The sequence below is a fragment of the Diadema setosum genome, chromosome 16 (genome assembly GCF_964275005.1).
Source record: "Diadema setosum chromosome 16, eeDiaSeto1, whole genome shotgun sequence".
Lineage (NCBI taxonomy): Eukaryota > Metazoa > Echinodermata > Echinoidea > Diadematoida > Diadematidae > Diadema > Diadema setosum.
Window position 1 is genome coordinate 7,055,514 of NC_092700.1, and position 21,085 is coordinate 7,076,598.

General features: G+C 38.4%; 1 protein-coding gene across 1 annotated transcript in view; it reads left to right on the forward strand.

Moving 5' to 3' along the window:
• Positions 1-20,135, forward strand: part of LOC140240029 (uncharacterized) — a 55,063-nt gene extending 34,928 nt beyond the window's left edge. The window contains exons 5-12 of the mRNA XM_072319840.1: positions 398-559; positions 8,359-8,454; positions 14,379-14,489; positions 15,313-15,497; positions 17,060-17,205; positions 18,086-18,315; positions 19,070-19,205; positions 19,937-20,135. Coding sequence (XP_072175941.1) covers positions 398-559; positions 8,359-8,454; positions 14,379-14,489; positions 15,313-15,497; positions 17,060-17,205; positions 18,086-18,315; positions 19,070-19,205; positions 19,937-20,030 — 1,160 coding nt within the window. The 3' untranslated portion in view covers positions 20,031-20,135. The remainder of the gene's footprint in view (positions 1-397; positions 560-8,358; positions 8,455-14,378; positions 14,490-15,312; positions 15,498-17,059; positions 17,206-18,085; positions 18,316-19,069; positions 19,206-19,936) is intronic.
• The last annotated feature ends 950 nt before the right edge of the window (positions 20,136-21,085 follow it).

Here is a 21,085-nt window from a genome sequence, read left to right on the forward strand (position 1 = left end):
TAAAGAAATGCCAAGCTTTGCTTTGATTTGCGATCACAAATTTATGATCGTGTTCCTTTCAACTGACCAGTATAGCTACATTATCGAAGAGGCATTTCTTTTGCACACAATACAATGCCAGAAACTTAGAATTTACTTGCAAATCCAGTAGGGGACATGGCTTGATCGCCAATCATCACATGAAATCAAGCTACCTGTGGCAGGAATGGAATCACGAGAAACGCTATCATCGTACAGTAGCATTTGGCGATTTATCGATCCATTTGGATGGCTTTGTGCGTTTGAGCAGAATATGCGAAGTTGCATGCCGTCGACTGAGCCGGGCATGCGAACGTGGCACGTAAAGAGTTAACAGGAAACATTCGGTGACCCGTCTCTTGTTTTTCGGCGCAAACAGATGCAGAAGCAGCCGAGGCCAAGGACACGATCAGCGAGATCTCGGGATCGTCGAACTCCACCACCGCATCGGAGTTGGAGTTCCGCGCCAGCTTTGGGTCGCGCCCACACCGCATCCAGAGAAGAACAGGCTCAGAGGAATTTGTCAGGCTCTCCAAAATAAGTGAGTCCTTTGGAGCTCATCCGATGAGTTTACATGGCTTTGAATTCCCCACTGATTTATCTCATTCCCTCTCCCAAAAATCATCCAGAATAGTAGCCATGCCCTAAAAGTTCTTCATCCAAGCTGTGGTATTTGACGAGTACTGAAGTGAAGACTGTGCTAAATGTGACATGCAAGAAAGAAAAGTATTAAAAAAGGACCTGGTATGTTTCAGCTAAAGTAGCAAGAGAAGTTGGTCTTAAATCAAGCTGTTTGGGATATTTACTGGAACTGCAAAGTCAGATTCCTGATTTTACAGGAGAAACGATGACTAATTAGATATCTCTTCATATCTGAACAAGAGACTATGAAAGTCTCCCTAAATTGGGAATCCTTGTTTTCCATGTAAATGCGTCTGACACACAAGTATGGTTATCTCTCTGATTGCTGTTGGTAGTCTCCTTGACTGTTAACCCGTTGAGGACAGATTGATTTTGCTACAACACGCATTTCCCATAGACGCTTGCCCAAGTATCCTTGGGACTCGTCCTAAATGGGTTTAATGTGAACATTTTGACAATCCATTGTGTATGATGATGATGAAGATGATGATAGTGATGATGATGGTGATGATGTTGCTAGTGATGGGGATGATGTTGATGATAATGATGTTGATGATAATGATGATGATATGATGATGATGGGCAATTCCACGGTAACTGACGTTACGCGTAAGGATTTTCATGAAATTGTTTATGTTGTAGTTTTGTGAATGAAAGCACCCGGGGCTTGTAATTAGCATTGATGAATGAGTTCATGAGAATGAAGAAATAGGTGGAAAGTTTTTCTCTCAAACTGCATTCCTTATCACATAGCAAGTGAAAATGTGTCGGTAACTGACGTTACGGAAAAAGGACATGGGAAATTATGGTGTAGATTTAAATGGAAATATCTCATGTCCCTGACTTCTAAACTCCATGTGTTTTATATGGCAATATACCTAGGTTCTTAGGAACAGTTGTGCAAAATAATGTGCACTTTAGATATTTCCTTTTAGCACCATGCCAATTTCAGTGAAGGCATGACGGTAACTGACGTTACGTAACTGACGTTACGCTTACATTTACCATAGGGTTTACACATGGAAAATCATGATAAGGAATAGTTTTGTGATATTTTATAATTCTGACCTTTCAGAGTGATTTGTTTGATATGGAATTATACATTGGTTCATCAATTACAAATACCCAAATGAAATGAAACATTAGTCCATTTTATTTGTGTATAATAGAAAACTTAAAGGGAAACATGTCAGTAACTGACGTTACGTAACTGACGTTACACATACATTTGCTATGGGGTTTACAAAGAACTAATTTATTTAACAGGTTATACTGCTGCAGTATACCAGTAACAATCCCAGGCATTTACTTAGCAACAAATTAAAACAAAATTTAAAGACACAAATGGGATGGGGTCCTTAGGGGGCAAGCTCCCCCCCCCCCCATGCCATAGCACAGTTGAGCAAAAATAATGTAAATGCACCAGAGGATATTTCTTGACATTTGTCTTAAGATTGAATGCTTATTCAACAGTTATGATTACACAGAGCCATTTAGATTCAGCGGTTCCAAGTATGAATATTTACATAACTAAGGTTTTGTTGTTGTTGTTGTTGTTTTGTTTTTTTAATGAACAGGAAAGTTTCTATCTACAGTACCCCACCCATAATGCCCTGCAGTACTACACAAAACACAGATATTTTTGTGTGTGAAAAAAAAAATCTTTCAGGTCATGGGGAAAAAACACATACAAATAAAAATATTCATAGGGCCTATATATGTATGAAATCTACTGTGATATATTCTTTCTTCTTTTCTTTATTTTACTCCATCTCCCTCAAGGCATTGTTAGGGCCACAAATAAAAAAAAAAATGGTCTCCATTATCAATAATGATTTAAATGAATAGTGTTACACTTTTAATATTTTTTCTGTGAAGAAGAATCATGCTATTTTGGTCAAAAGGGATTATTTGTTTATTCCTTGCTTGAAGGAATGTAATTGTTTTTCTTTTCCTTTTCACTGGTATATCAAGGCTTGCAAATACATCCCAGATACCAAGAAATAGAACTTTGCAACGAAAGAATTTTAAGATCACTATAAATGAATCTTCCTGTTCATAATTACCATGTATTACAAAAATGTCCCTGCATGAATGAAATAAAGTAATCAACAAATATGAAAAGTTTTTTATTTTTCCCTAGAATCACCTCTCACTTTGAGCAACATCAGTGTTAAACGTTGAGCAACATCAGTGTTAGTTTCAAACAGTAATGACAGTACATGCCTTATGTCAGGCCTGCTTATGTACCATTTCAAGATGTTCCATATTAACTAAACCACACATCTAAGTGCAAGCGAAGAAATATATCTGTTCCTGCATTTGCCTTTACGCCAGTCGAATAACGAAACTCCAGACGACCTCGAGTAGGGTGTGAAAGGATTTATTGAACCAGGCCCGAGACACTCGGGTGGTGCCGTCAATAGAGGGCGTTAACAAGTAACATGAACAAACTGTCTAACAACAATCCCTGGCGTGACTGCCTTTTTTCTTCTTTCTTTCTTCTTCTTTCTTTCCTTCTTGTTAAATCGATCAATATAAAACAAGAAATACTGATAACACAAACGAACACACACCATTGGGCTTATAAACTACCCATAAGGAGTGGACTATAACCATTTAACTTACCATGCCTAAATTGGATACATTCATATCCTGCTGATCGTTAAACCGCAACACTGATTACCTTCATTATACAAAAGGCAGTGCATGGGTCTAAAATTGCACTCAACAAAAGAAAACTCTTCAACATAACATTGTTCCTGCAGACAATTATATCAATATACACTCATCGATTTCTTATTAAGATCAAGATATAATAAGGGTATATAGATTAAAACATATATACATTGTATCACAAAAATAAAACCAGCATTGGCTTTACAATCATTCTGACCATTAAAATCATTACCATATGTGATGGTTAACCAACACAATGTGTAAACTTCACACCATGTATAATATTTATATAATCATACACTCAAATCATCCTGAGCACATCTTCTATATCCCCTTCCTCGCCAAATTAAAAACTGAATAGGGATAACTACAACGTGTACTCTACTATCCTAAATAACAGGGCCCGCGTATGCGGCACGTCCTAACAAGGCAAACTAATCTAATATAAAAACTGCAGTCACATAATGAAAAGGTAATCAAACTAACGCTCTAGGAGAGAGTACCACGTAAACAATGAAAGATTTGTTATTTTCACAGTACCCTGAAAAAATATGAACATGCCTACAAAATAGGCAGGAACTTGCATGGGGATCAAATATACTGGTAACCAATGGAACAACAGCGTACAACTACACTGTATCACAACCATCTAACAAAAACAGTGGTAGATCAATGGACCTGAACAGAACCATCTAAATTTCAAGAAATCACTATCCAAAATAATATAGACTTGATCACATACACGGGCCAAAATAAACATGATCCGTATATATCCATATGGCCAGGTTATTCATGTAGTACTCACGTGACCATCTATACAATAAAACACAGGCTTCAAACTCATTGCTACTTAAACATAATCATTAAATGACTATGACTCTGGGGACTACATGTAGTCCAATAACATAAGTACTGACAAGTTACCTATGAATTTGACTATCAATAAACAGTATCACAAAATAAATTGGTCAACGAGAAGTTCTCATAACCACAAGGGGGTCCATCAGAACAGCTCAGAGCCACGTTCAGTGCGAGGGTGGGTATCACCATAAAAAAAACAACTGAAACTATAAATGAAGTGTCAGGTTAGCTGCAAAACCTGATCATGAAATCATTTGTTTTATAATGACCGAATTGGCACAATCTTCTGTAATTTCGATAACAGATATCACTAAACCACCATATAAAACAACACCAAAATATATGGCAAGTGAGAGAATAATTTGGCATAATAGCACCAACAAAAATTATTGACCCCAAAATATTCCTCATGAAAACAGGCAACCCCATGCCGGTGGCTCAGATGGGTATACCAAACACATGTACCTGCAACTTCTAATACAAGCAGTACTTAGCCATAAGATAAATAAACACATTCCACAAAATATTACACTTGTCTTAGTACACAAAGCTGAAAGCTGAATAGTGTATTCAACTATTCATACTAAAACAACATCTTGTTCTTAAGATAAAGTTATCATTATCCATAAAAAAATCTTCGATCCTGAATAAAGAGTGGAAATGGGAACAAAAACAAATAATTACACTTCACTCGAACAGTGTAACTCGTACATGTGTACTATTACCTTGCACATAATGCTACCCTTAGTACACATTGTGAAAGGCATACAATCATCAACATATCAACATAAATAACTAAACACCATTTATCATTCAAATACTCTATCACAACAATCAAGATTAACATTACAATCACAACCTCTTATATTTCTCCTTCCCTACTTCTTTCTTTATACTATCATTACATCATACTAAAAATTTATAATCAATCATTACACAACCTTTCACTTCTCCTTCCCCAATTCTCTCCGTATACCATTATTACTATTACAATCATTATAACTTTCTTTCATTTCTCCTTTCCTACTTCTTTCATTACTAACTTTAAAATCAAAACTAACATTAAAATCACAACCTCTTATATTTCTCCTTCCCTACTCCTTTCCTTATACTATCATTATATATATATATTAATTTCAATCATTACACAACCTTTCACATCTCCTTCCCCAATTCTTTCCATATACTATTATCATCATTACAATCATTTTAACTTCCTTTCAATTCTCCTTTCCTACTTCTTTCCTTACACATTCATTAATGTTACAATCATTACAATACAAATACAAACGTACATGTACTATCAAATACAATCATAACACAACTTCTCTTTACTTCTCATTCCCGTATTTCCTTCTACATACAATCATGACTATTAAAATCACCATCAAAACTAACCTCATTTTCCTACAACAATTTAATACTTACTTACATCATTAATAAAATCATTTAAACTTCATTTTTAATTCAGTTCCATTCAGCACCTTCTTACATCATTAATACTTCAGTGTGTGCATATAACATACCATTATACATGTACAATGATACAAACTGTAACACATCTCAATTATCACACTTCTCTTCACCTTTTTACCAGCTAGTTCCCAAATTACAAACAAACAATATTACTCAACTAACAATATCTAACTTCATACTTAAAAACCTAACATTAGGTTATAATTAAAAAACACAATCATTCATATAACCATTAATCATCACATTTCATTCTTCCTCTTCCCCTGTCACAACAAATAACAAAGACAACAAGAAGACAAGACAACGACAAGCAAGGAATATGTGAAGGACATACTGTGGCAGAGCTCAAGATACACATTAAATCAATAGTTCACAAAGAATTAACATCAACATAATGTCCATCTGATTTCCGGAAAAAAAAAATGTGTGTATCACAGATTGGAGAAATTACAGCGGCTCCTTGGTGATTCCATCATAGTCTGGAGCTTGATTTCCAAATGCTCATCACGAATGAATTATTAAGACAAGCGATGCCACAGCAACTGATGAAGACATAGAAACGAGAAGAACGCGACAAGAACACGATGAGGATGTAGACAAGACGTCAGGTACAGATGACAGCGAGATCCGTGGCAATCCACACATCGCTTTGTGTGGTGGAGCGGGGAAACTGCAGAACATACTGATGGCTGACATATCCGAGGCTGGAGAAGATGAACATCCCAGGACTGCTCAACCGGATGATGAACAAAATCTCAGCTCACGAGTAGAATGAAGGACACTCAGGTGATGAACGTGCACAGAGGGATATGAAGACAGGACAGAATAGGTGGAGACGGTACAGGAACGGTGAGGGGACAGCAACCGCAACGAGCCAGAACAGTGCTGCGAGGCCGGAGTCGGGGAGCTGCTCGCATACATGTCCGCGTGCATGTGATGCACACGGCCACAGCATCAAAGTACACATCTCGCCCAGAATGCTTGGACTGCAGGCAAGCTACAACTGGAGGCTGGTGGAGGTTGTGCATCTGGCTGCCGACCAACAAACACGGGAACGGGTAGGGACGTCACTCACACAGTTCACATAAAGGTCACATAAAACACAAGGTTGGTGTGCGACGCTTGCGTGCCACTTCGTCGGTACGCGAAGCTCGGTGCGCCGGTGCGCCGGTGGACCCGGGCCTGGTCCACCACCATCACGGTGGAGGGGCTGCGCCTGTGTGTCGGCACATGTGCGCATGTGTATTATACGTGGGACTATCCAGTCACAAGGTTGGGACACCTACCCGACGTTATCACAACAAATGACATGCTGAACGTCTGACCTCAAGGCTTGAGCGAGGTTCCGTTGATTCCTGGTTAGTTACGCGTTCTAAAATGGGTCGTTGCGTTGATCCCGACGCTGCCACCACGCCAGTCGAATAACGAAACTCCAGACGACCTCGAGTAGGGTGTGAAAGGATTTATTGAACCAGGCCCGAGACACTCGGGTGGTGCCGTCAATAGAGGGCGTTAACAAGTAACATGAACAAACTGTCTAACAACAATCCCTGGCGTTAGGTAGAAACTTCACCAAGCTTCCAGAAAAAAAGAAAAATGCTAGCAAAAGTAGTCATTAGTTAAGATTATAAAACTGTCGGTATACAGCTGTACACAAGCTTTTTAATAGAAAAAGGTGGTTACCATGCAACCACATCATTGATTAGGCCTACAAATTTGGTAGCTTTATCATCCCGTAGGACTGTGAATGTACTGTATAGTAATTTGAGTGCATTATATATTGCATGTGGTAAACCTAAACTTCCAGATGATTTAACCTTAAACTTGTGTTGAACAGAAAATCAAAAGCTCAACCCCCCCCCCAAAAAAAGATAAATAAATAAATAAGATAAAATGAACAACAAAAAAATGTATCCATGGACATACAGTGTACCATGGTGATGACATCATTCCCTATCAAAGTTCCCAGATGTATTGAAATGGCCTAAAGTAAAAACATTTGCCTAAGTTATAATTACTGACATGGTAACTGACGTTACATACTGGTATATGACGTTTCGGTAACTGACGTTACACATTTTGATGTGTTCATTTGACTCTCCAGTATGCCAAGTATCCTTATTTTCTGGGATTGAAAGGAAGGCATATGGGCATACATTAGAAATCCTAAGTTACATCATACAGCTCACTTTCTTTGATGAATAAAGTTAAAAATTCCTTGTTTTTGGTAACTGACGTTACATCCATCATTGTCAAACTAATTAAAAGTTTTCATAAAATTCTTTAAAGCAACCAGCTTTTTCTTTCTATCATGTGGTAAAAGACTCGTCTGGTACCTGCATACATATAAAAGATTGTTGTTTAGAGTACTAGTAAAGTGGATATACAGAGGGTAAATTATGTGACAATACACTCTTTCTTACCATTGAGTTATAGGCATATTTTGGCAGCCATTTTGAAAATCAAAATGGCCGCTTTTATTGAAAAACATAATGATTCTTAAAACTTCAACTCAAGTGTTGTCTGAAAATGTATGGTGTTTGACACAAATATCATTTTGAATTTTCGGCATCTGTGTCCTACATACCGTGGAATTGCCCTGATGATAATGGCGATGGTGATGATGATGATGATGATGGTGATGATGGCAATGATAATGATGATGTTTTGCTTACCTCTAAGGTCGAGAGCGCACTGTGACACTCTACAGACAAGATGGCACATACGGTTTGAGGATCCAGAAGAGTAAACCTGTGGTAATCACCAACCTGGATCCAGGTGAGAGTGATTCAGCAGTCAAGGGAATTTCACAAAAATTCATTTTTCTTGAATATTCAAAGCCACTATAGCTAGCTCTTCCCAGAAGGCTTAGAAAATGACATTTCCAAAATGACATTGACACATCTCAGTAACAGGTCAGGAGAATAATTATGCACTTTTGATGTTTGAAAAAAAAAATATGTTTGAAATTCTCTTTGTTTCCTCTGTATTATTGCACTGTTGTGATAAATAACATGATATATTGGAGAGTTTTCAGTTGTCCCAAGCTTTATGTTTTATCTATTTCTCATGAGTACATTTTCACAATTAATTCTATGTTTTGTTATAATAGCCTTGCTAAGTTAATACAGAGCTACCAGTTATGTCTTTATGGTAATCACTATATTCATTCTGAAAACAGAATAAAGACATCTTTCTTTTTTTAAGAGAAATGTTTTCACTCTTTTCTGAAATTCAGTTTAGTGTGCTGTGGTGAGCAATTTCCCCATTGAAATACCCAAATGATGTTTGCATTAATAATATCTTTTTTTTTTTCCTGTATATCAGTATTTTTGTTGGTTTGTTTGTTTGTCTGCAGAGGTTGACTGCCCTGTAACCATGTGCATGAATGTTTATCATTTCAAAAGTCTGCATCAAGTTTCGTAGTGATTGTGCACCTTGGAGGGATTGTATAGTATTGGTGGAGATGAGGATTGGGCTTTTAACTTCATTCAAGAGATCAAGATACCCCTTCCCTTATAAAAAAGTACCATGGTTTTACCATAGTACTTTTACAATGGTAATACCATAGTATTACCATAGGATGGTAAATTGACAGATGAAGGCAGTACATTTACCATGGATTTACCATGGTAAAAAATACCATGGTAATACCATAGTATTACCATGGTTGTACCACGGTAGTACCATTCATTACCATGGTACTTCCATGCCATGAGTACCATTCTTTCATGGTAGCACTTCCACGGTAGTACCACGGTACTACCACGGTACATCCATGGTAGTACCACGGTAGTACCACGGTACATCCACGGTACTACCGCGGTACTTCCACGGTACTACCACGGTAGTACCACGGTACATCCACGGTACATCCACGGTACTACCACGGTACTTCCACGGTAGTACCACGGTACATCCCACGGTACTACCACGGTACTACCACGGTACATCCACGGTACTACCACGGTACATCCAGACGGTAGTACCACGGTTCTTCCATGGTGGTACCACGGTCCTTCCATGCTAGCAGTACTTCAAGTATCACATAGTATCACATCATCCACAGAACTACACTAGTAACTGTACTAGCACAAAATAATACTTTAAGTTCAACCCACTCACCTCATATCTTATCATATATGCTTTGCATGGCTAATTGTGGTAGCTTGAATGAAATGCTCATTATAAGCAATAATCTATGCCATTGCACGTCTGCATGACCTTGTGGAGATCAATATGAAGTAATATGATTTAGTGGGTTTGGTGCTGTTGTATTTCGATGTACTATGAGATACCTAGCAAGTATGAAATGAGTGTGTGATGTCAGATGAAACGTAACCAAAAGTATTGATCACTGACTTCAATAAATTCACACACACACACACCATTCACATGAATGTTTTCTCAGTGCAGCTCAAAGTAAAAAAAAAAAAACAACAACTAAAATCCAAGGACTCCACACGCCCATTCACCCCACACTTTTGATCACGGGATTCACAGGTAGATTTCTAGGCTTTACACTAAATGTTACACCACGCAAACGAAGGCTTTGGTACTGGTCGGTATACTGTTCAAGATATTTGGCTTAAACCATTTTTATTATGAGGCATCAGCCATCAAAAATAAATCCAGAGAAAACACAGCGTGTCTACAGAGTTCTTAAATTGTGGTTGACAAGTAAGCTGTGGCTCTGTTTATATAGCGGAAGGCCGCCGCTTAACCTTAAAACTGGTTGACAAGTATACAGCTGTGGCACTGTTTATATAGCGGAAGGCCGCCGCTTAAACTGTAACATTAACGTACATATGTTCTAATCACAATGGCCGACAAAACTGAGACTAAAACAGTATAGACTAACGTTAGATAACCTATCCTATACCAGTATACAGACTGTAGGCCCTACACTACAGTACGCACGTTAACCAGCAGGGACTGTTACTTTTTGGGTAACCTACAGCTTAACTACAGGCACTGTTTATATAGCGGGAGGCCGCCGCTGTTTACAAACATGGATTGTAGTACATGGTTGTACCAAGTATAAATCTAAGACCTAATAATAAAAGCTACCTGCTAGGATAGTCCAGCACTAGCGCGGTAGTCGATATGTCGGTAGCAGTCCCGTCGACAGTTAGATAGCCACAGGCGCTAGAAATCATCCGTAGAATCTTGGAAGAAAACTCTGGCCGCTGACGATGAAACTAGGAGGGTGGTATTCACTGTTCACTGATGTTCACTGCCGTGCTGGGCGCCCGCGTCGTCGAAAGAAACAGCTTGAAACCAAGAAGGGACCCTGCTGTGCACGTGTACTGCAATGATGGCAGGTTCAGACGTCAGTGTAGGGACCAATGCGAGGTTAGCTCCCTACGCCACGGAGATAGCCTAGCCTGATGTGATACTGCATAATACTGTAATATGTGTCCAATCAGAAGTCTACGCAGTGCGTAGGCTAGGGCGATGTACGACTGATAAAAAAACCTTGGTAGATTCTAGCAGTAATCTAGCGTCACAGGAGTGCCTGCTATTCCGGGGTTGGAATTATCCAAAAATAATGCTCAGTCCAAAATATGAATCCACCATCAGAATCAGTATATAGGCAACTGTGCAGAACACAACTGAGGTCTACGTAGACCGATGGAGTAGGTGACCTACAGTGAAGTAGCTACTAGTAATCTCAAAGTCAATAAAAACTCATCACTGACAGTATCGTGTGCCCGAGTCACAAGCACGTGCCAGATCTAAGCAGAATAGAGACACACTGGTGATCACTCTATGAAAGTTGCAGCAGGACTGACTAAATTTTGGGGCCTAGCGCATAGCGCCTGCAAACTTACCCTGCAAGCGCAGCTCTTAATGGCCACAAAGGCAAAACTATTTTGATTGGCTAAAGAATACTGAATATATTACGTAACTTAAAATGATTGGCTGTCATAAAGATAACTATTCATTATTACCTCATTTGCATAAAAACCAGACATCACATGACATTGCAGACAGGAAGTGACCTGGGCATCCAGGGTACGTCTAGCCTGCAATGCCTGTACAATGTATATAGTAAGGGCACTAGGTCTCGCGCAGGGACCTAATGATCGCGCATAGCGTAACTGCGTATAGCAAGCAATATTACGCGTAGGACTAAGCGCAAGATTTGCCGATACGCCCATGGAATAAACATACCTGACTTACCGCTCAACATGAGAAGGAAGCAGGTAAGAAATTTTGATTTCAAACAAATTTTTCACTAAATTTCCAATTTTTTGGAACAAAATTTTCACTAAATTTCCAATTTTTTACCTTATAATTTACCTACCTTAGCTTAAAATCTTTTTTTAAGGATGTTGTAGCCTAGACGTGTCGTCTCGCTTGTCTCGCTCGTATGATCGTAGCCGATAGAATTCGTAATTTGTTCGATCGATCGTTTATACTATTCTACGAAAGCCGAAGCACGTTACAGCCGCAGAGAGGGGCAGACACTTTCACGCATGAAACTACATAGGGCAGCTGCGCGACCTTTACATACCCCGAGAAATTGAACGCATAAAATTAAGTCCGACATACAAACGGCGACAGCGCACTACTCCGTCATCGTATCATCAGGAGATTCTGGGAGGTGATTTTTCTGCATTTTCGTGATATTCATTGAGAAATTCAGGTACGATTATGGAATAACTTCTATTATAAGAGCATTTCAAATTTTCGTGCGCGATATCTAGACCCCTCAACCATACACACAAATAAGCAACCATCTACAGTAGATGTTGAAAAGCTATGTACACTTGTAACTGTGTATGTGTGTGTTAGAAAAAACCTACAGCAGTGTATAAATGCACACTGCATATCACACTGTATATTACAACTACAACAAAAAATATGCACTGTATGCATATCCTCTTCATGCATTATCATTAGATACTAGTAGACAAATGTTGAGCTACTACAACCTTAAATCATGCATTCATCAACCTCATGCAGGTCCACTCATTAGGATTCTTTGAGGAAAACTGGCATTTCGAACTTAATAATTCTTTTCTTAATGTAAATTGCACAAAGGCACAAAGGCGAATGAGGTGGATGAAAGCACTGTACGATAAGATATGATGGTTTCACCAACATCACACCATGAGCCGTTTCAAAATCAACACAGACAGCAACAGTCCTTAGGAATCTGCAAAATAATCCACAAACCAAAAAAAAAGTAATTTTCTGTTTTTAATAAAGACTTACTTTAACGTTGTAATACAACTGCAGAAAAACAAGATTTGATATTTTGAATGATTTCATGACAAATAGAACACAGTGAATACTTTGGTGGCACTGCAGTTGGCACATAATACTGGTGTTTCATTTAGCACACAAAGTTACAATACTCATGGTAATTCCCGTAATCCTGGCCTTAAAATTACACACACACATACATATTAAGAAAAGTGCATTTCAATTATGCAACTGTATCTAAGCAACAAATAACAAGACTCTAGTGGGTCTTGTACTCATTCATTTCACTCAAAGGGGAAAACTTGATTTCACGCATCCAACCCAGTTGATAAAGTACAGTAAACCTTGCCTAAGTCATTTGAATCGAAAGGGACTTGAAGAAATCCTTCGAGTTGCGCGCATTTCAACTATTTGAAGTAAAACAGGGCCTGACACAATCACTTGCACACGTAATTTCCCGGGGCTAGTAAAATCTTATGTCGGGCAAGTGAACAAATTAAAATGAAGAAATTCACTTACCCATAGGCAAGTAAAATGTAATAAAAAAAATGAGGAAAAATGTGGAAATCTTTAGGCTGTTTAATGCCTAATTCATAGTTTTTGCAAACTACAGAATCACTTGTAACAATATTCCAATGCTATGAAAGGCCAAGCTTAAGTGATTAGATTATTAAAGAGGAAATTATCATTTTCAATGTTTTTGACTTTCTTGGGGCAAGTCAATTTTGCAAGATTATGGTAGCAGTACCATATGCCAGTCAAACAAGTACCATAAGGTACCATGAAAGTACCATAGAGAACTGTGAAAGTACCACAAAGTGCAATGAAAATGTCCAAGAGTACCATGGAGTACTATGAAAGTATCACAGAGAACCATGAAAGTACTATGGAGAACCATGAAAGTATCACGTGTGAGGATGGCACTCTGTTCAGTATAACATCAACCATATAATAAATATTGTAATTTCATTGTAATACCGTAACATCTATGGTACATTCATGGTAGTACTATGGTACATTATGGTACTTCTATATTTTCAAATAGTACTTTCCTATTCCGTACGGTACTTCTGTGGTAGTACTATGGTAGTACTATGGTACAAATGAATTTACCATGGTTATTATGGTAATACCATGGTAATACCATAGTAATACCATGGTACTTAATGGTACTTTTTTACAAGGGTTATGAAATTGTACAGAGCATACCATTCTAAGAGGAATTCCAAGTTTATATGATGAAATTTGGTGTTGGAATGGCTGAGATATCCAAAAGCAAAGTAACACAAGTCTCTGTTTTAGATATCTCTGCCATTTCAAAACCAATTTTCATCATATAAACATTGAATCCCTCTTAAAATTACATGCTCTTTCATATTTCATGAGAGCTTTCTCATTATCTCACCAAAAATGTTAGAAACCTGAAGTTAGGTCTCAACCAAAACTGTACAATCCCTTTAAAGCTGGTTGTTATAATTTGCCAACAGGAGGTCCTGGTGAGAACGCAGGATTAAAGATGGGTGACATGATCGTTCGGGTCAACGGCAAGGATGTGAGGCAGGCCAAGCATTCTGAAGTGGTTAAGCTTGCTTCAGAAGGTGAGAATTTCACCGAGCATAAAGTCAAAATCAGTCGAGAATTGATGTTGTCCTCAATTTCCTTGAAGTGTGATGCATTTGTTGAAATTTAAATCATTGCATCTTCCATCATTTTTATCTTTGAATTTTTTGTTGTTTGTATTTTTGGACTTTGAGTTTGAATTTGTATGTCTGTGAATGCAGAAATATACCAAACCATACTCCAATAAATCCTTAGCCACATTCACACGCACCAGATAGCAGGTTACCAAGTGTGCTCAGAAACTTGAGTTTTTTGCAACCATTCAGATGCTCCAAATTAGCGGGTTAGTGAGCGTGCTCACAAACTATACTTTTTTTGCAACTGTTGACACGTACAAAAATAACTCACTAATTTGCTATTGACATACATGTAACTGCCAAACTTGCAAACTTGGGCAAGCAGTGCACCCCACTGCCTGCACTTCTCTTTGCCCATTTTTGTTTTTGTTTTTTGCGCTTCACAAGTGGTATGGTTTGCGTGCTGTTGTTGTGGTGCACCAAAGAGGTTATGGACCTTTTCGCGGAATGCATGATGCTGTGATGTGTGCAGTGAATGATGGAATACAATAACTTGAGTCTATTTGGTTGACTGTTCACATGTACCCGCGAGGCAAATTAGCGCACTAATTTAGAAACAAGAGCATTTTTTTAGCATCTTGCTCATGATCGCGTAAAATTTTTTTGGGGGGTTTTGTGTCCACTCGTGCAAAAAACTCGCATTCGTTAGCGGCTATTATCAACAAAACTCGAGTTTTGTAAGCCGCTAATTTGTGTACGTGTCAATCTCTCTATTGTCTGACAGCTGAGGAGCCCCTGGTTCTCGTCGTCGGTACAGTGGTGTGTAACAGTCTGAACTTTGCCGGAGACAAGATTATCATGAGTGGCTTTATGCACAGACTCGCCTCCACTGGTGTGATCAAGCAGTGGCGTCGACGCTGGTTTGTCCTCAAACACGACAACTGCCTCTACTACTACAAGACGGAACAGGTTAGTGGCCGGCTGATGACAGCAGCCACAAGGGGCAATGTACTCTTTAGGTTTTCTAGGGACTCCGGAGTTGTGTTCTTAGCATTATGTAATAGGCTGCTGGATGTTAAAGCTATAGAAGTTCATAAATGTATAATATTAATGCAGCCAGGAGTGTTGTAAAATGTTAATCACTGTTCGAGATTGGAGTGATATCATTTTGAGTATTCACAGAGTTTTTCATATAAGACACATTTTTTTTTTTACTGATAAGACAAGTGAAAAAGCCAACAGCAACTTCATGTCAGCTGAAATCTCTTGCGATGGACAGAACAAACGAGCAGAATTTTGCTTTTGTGTATTTATTGTATCACATATGTTCCATGCTCAAATATAAGAATTGAGAACTTTGCAGATTATTGGCTGACAAATTGCAGGACACCTGAGCTGTTATTGACTGCTGGTTCCAAAGTCTATCATTCAAATGAAGACCAAAAAAAAAAATATAATAAATTTCAGATCTGCTAGGTGTTCTTGGTTCTGCAGGAGGGTTTCTAAAAAAAAGTAAAAGAAAATTATGTATACCTTCATGTCTTGACAATAGAATATAAAAGTGTACATGATTTTGGAGTTACTTTTTATACCAATGAGATGCACTTGATGCACATGTACTGTAGGCCTATACGCTGTTATTTTCGCATAGAGATATTTTCGCGAATAACGAGGTCATAGACATTTTCGCGCGATGTTGTTTTTGCGAATCCGTTAATGCTCTATTAACACAGTGCATGGAGACATTTTTGCATGTTGTTAAATTCGCTATCCAACTGTGATTCGCGAAATTCGCGAAAATTAAACCCTCGCGAAAATAACAGCTTATATAGTATCTCCCTGATCCCTACATGGAGCCTCTATGAGTTTTATATGTGAATGTAGGCAGCCCTGGAATAGTATAAATGAGATTCTGTGAATATATGCATGCATCATATTATTTAGTTTCTTTCAATGCATTTTGCAATGTAAATTTGAAACTTGTATTTTGTATTGGTTAGGAGTGGGTCTTTTTTTTTGTGTGTACTTACCAAATCAAAGTATATTAGCTCATCTTGTAACATGTGTACCTGTACATGTTTCATGATTTGGTCTGTATTCTCATACTCCAAAAGGGGTTTGAAAGAGTCCATAAATCAGCTCAATTTAACTCAAGTCTGCTCATCACAACACAACACAACACAACACAACTCAACTCAACTCAACTCAGCTCAGCTCAGCTCAGCTCAGCTCAACTCAACTCAACTCAGCTCAACTCAACTCAACTCAACTCAACTCAACTCAACTTAACTTAACTTAACTTAACTTAACTCAATTCAACTCAATTCAACGCAGCTCACAATGCACCTCAACTCATCTCAACACAACTTAACTCTCAACTCAACTCATTTAAATCCACTCCACTCAACTCATTCCACTCCGCTCCACACAATTCACCTCAACACAATTCAGCACAACTCAGCACGTGCTAACTCAACTCAATTCAATCTTTTATCTCTACTATGCTTGTGTGTTTGTGTTTGCATCACCAGGACATCCTGCCACAAGGAGCCATCGTGTTGCAGAACTACACCGTTACCAAGGCCAGGGATGCAGGCAAACAGTTCTCCTTCAAGCTCACCAAGGTCGGGGCTCGCACTCACTACTTCTACACCGGCAGTGACGAAGAGATGAGCAGGTGAGTTGGGAGGGGTTGAAAGAGACCTTCCAAGTCCTCCTGATTCTGCAGGAGACTCCCTAAAAATATATATCGGTACCGTAAAAGTGGAAATTTTTGCGGTGTGGAAATTTTCACGCTTCCAGAAGCTAGCGCAAAAATAAAAGCACGCAAATATTCTACATGCCACATGTTCCTGTCATTAATGTCCTGCGGTATTAAGAACTCGCGAAATTCATCTAACCCGGCTGAGTGTGCAAAAATTTATTGCGCAAAAATATCCACTTTTACAGTATCTCTTTAACCCATCGAGGACGCACTGATTTTGCTACAACACACATTTCCCATAGACACATGCCCGAGGAAACTCAGGACTCATCCTCAACGGGTTAAAGGAAACGTCCACCCTGAAAATTAGTTTGCATGAATAGAAGCAGAAATATGAAAGAAACAGGACATTGAAAGTTTGAGCAAATTCTGATCAAAACTTAAAACACGAGGAGAGGTTTGTAGTTCATTTTGTGGTTTGCAGTATCAATTTTTATGGTCAAACTGCAAGTTCTAAAGTGAATCACTTGGAGCTCATTGGAAAATATAATTACTTTAGGGCATGATCATAGTTGTCACAATAATGTTCTACCGAGAGTGCTGAATGGGGAGTGCTCTTGTGGAATAAAAATTGTTTTCTATGATCGAAATTATTCGCCTCTTTTGATCTCAAATTATTGCAATTGGCTCGTCATCCCGGCAAGTCGGCTAAGTTTCTTGGTAGACCCTTTTGATGTACAGTATTGCAAGGAAATTCCAGTTGGTGAAAGATGGATTCTGAGCCCTTCTTGATACTCTGTTTTGGCTTAACATCAACTTCGTTTGCTTTATTCTTACTTCTCCCCTCAATCAGGTGGGGAAAGGCCATCAGTGAGGCGGCCAACCCCGAGAGGAAGTCGGACATCTGGCTGGACATCAGCACCCACAACGTCAGCCTACCGGCCCTCTCCATCAAGGAACCTGAGTGCCAGGGCATCCTTACCAAGTGGAACAGCAAGATGCGTAACCCGCGGCGACGGTATTGCATCCTCAAGGATGCCTGCCTCTACTACTACAAAGACATGAATGCTCTTCAGGCTCAGGGTAAGGTGGTCTTCCTCAGTGGAGCATGATTTATTACCTTCCCTTTCATCCTATTGGTGGCTAGTGACAAGATGAGATGCTTTTATGGAATGCCACACATTCTGCAAGCACGATACATTGAGAATCAGAACATGATGTTTTAAGAATTGCAGTGAAGGAATGAGAAATATGGAGGTAGGCCTATGATGATGATGATGATGATGCTGCTGCTGCTGATGATGATGATGAAAATAACAATAATAATATTAATAATAACAATGATAATAATAATAATAATGATAATAATAATAATAATAATAATAATAATAATAATAATAATAATAATAATAATAATAATAATAATAATAATAATGATAATAATAATGATAATAATAATAATCATAATAATAATGATATTAATAATGATAATAATAATAATAATAATAATAATGATAATAATAATAACAATTATAATAATGATAATAATAATAATAATAACAACGATAATGATACTAATAATAATAATAAAATGATCATAAAAATAACAAAATGGGCTTCTTTAGCATGTGTATAGCCTCTTTAGTTATTATTACCCTATTCCTTTGGAAGAAGCAAAATTAGCAATTTCCTACTTCAGAGATGAAATACATTACATTATGAGCAAATATAGCACTCCAAGTGATGTGCCCATCAGTAGACAAAGCACAGTGTAGGTTACCTTATAGTGAGGCTATTTGGTGTACTCTCACCAGCTTTCGAAATCTTTTGTCTCTAGGTGTGGTCCATCTCCATGGTTACAGTCTCCAGGAGATGGAGCTCAAGGGCAAGAAATTTGCTTTCACTCTGAAGCCGCCTTCAAGTGAACTCAGGGAGTTCTACTTCTTCGCCGACCACGAGACGGACAGGAAAAGGTGAGTTTGTTTTATACGAGACAGCGACTTCTTGTCAGAAATAAGATGAAGAATTGTAGACAGAACTCATTGTCTTTGATTGACGTCTATAGAGCCATGTTCATGTGGTCATGCTATCGTTGGTGATAGCTAATATTGATGACAGGCACATTGGCTCGCTAGCTCGGAGTTATGCCTACATTCGCATCTTTCATCAACAATAGGACTAGTACTAGTCCAACTACTTGCTAATCTTGGTGATAACATGGGAAGTGCAGCGTGTGTCGTGCAATGACCCATCTCCCCCCCCCCCCCCCCCCATTTCACGCATAAGGTGCATTTGTGGGAAAGTGTTTTCTAGATGTAATTCAGTGTTTTTGGGTGCTGCTGTCATCAAAGTTAACTCAGAATTAACTTAATTCATGCATAGCAGCTCTTTGCAAGCCTTACTAAATGAATACTCTCAGTGGAAATGACATTTTCAGTTAGAGTGCAACAATATTGTATCCTGGTTTGCTGAATGGCATAAATCATTGTTTTTCTCCATTATGTAAAATAAAATTTTCCATGTTGTTCTGATAATCTTCTCAATAATGAAAGTCATGATGTTGATGATGATTATTTTGTCACTACAGAGTGATATGGCTACTGTCAAGACTTCAAATGTCACCTGTAGGCCCCTATATATTTTTAGTGCTTGTTGTCACACTGACTCGGACTCTTTGCCCTGTCTCTGTGTTAACATTTATCAGGTGGGTCGCAGCACTGGCTTCATCAATCGGACGCTGGATACAGACAAACGTACCGGATGATGGTGAGGACGACGCGGTGGAGATGCTTATATGAAGACGAGTTCCATGAATCTTTGGTATTCTGCGGCTACCAAATAGACAAAGTGGATTCATTTGAAAATAGTGTGTGAATGTTTTAACAGACTGCCCCCCCCCCAAAAAAAAAGGAGGTAATACTCTGTAAAATGGCTATTTTTTTAGGCAGTTCCAATTGTGGCAAATGTCATATTCTTGCAGTTACCACGGCAACTGATCACTGCGGCCTCACTGAATGTAGCCTGGGTAGTGCCATATTCAGATAAATTGTTGCTGGCTGCTGTTTTTGTAAAACATTTGATTTTTAAAAAATAGTACAGGGGGAGGGGGAAGGGGGATTACCGGTATGTCTAGTTTTTTTTTTTTCCAGATTACCAACCTCACTCTTAATTGTGCTGGGTATAAGTTATTGCCATATTTGAGTCTGGTGGTAGGGTAGGCTAGACTTTACACATGTAGTAGCGACCTTCTGCTTCTCAACAAGTGGAACCTTGTTTCATGCTTTAATTACTTGTGTTTTTGTTATGTGAGTGACAACTCTCGCTAGGAGATCAGTTTACAGAAGAGAATGCCTGAGGTCTATTATTATTGTAATCAACGTTTCAACACATATATTTCTGAAATAATGCATTTCAGTTTGAGTGTTCCATAAACAACTCTTTGATAAATCACACTTTTCACCTTGGTATTGACTGAAGAAAAGAATTCAAAAAATATTGGCAGAAATGCTTTCATGAGTACTATTCACAAGCTTTACTAAATGTTGAAAGTTGCCACCATGAAACTACCAAAAAGATTACTGTATAAGCTGTTATTTTCACGAGGGTTATGAAATAAATTTGTGAAATTTGTGAAAATAATTTTCATGAATTTCACAAATCACAGTTGTACCACGACTTTAACAACACGCAAAAATGTCACCATGCGCTGAGGTAATAGTGCACTCATGAAGGTTTTCATGTCGATTCGCGAAAACAACATCATGCAAAAATGTCCGTGACCTCCTCATTTGCGAAAATGTGTGTACGCGAAAATAACAGTGTATACAGTATGAAGGTGTTTGATCATAAACTT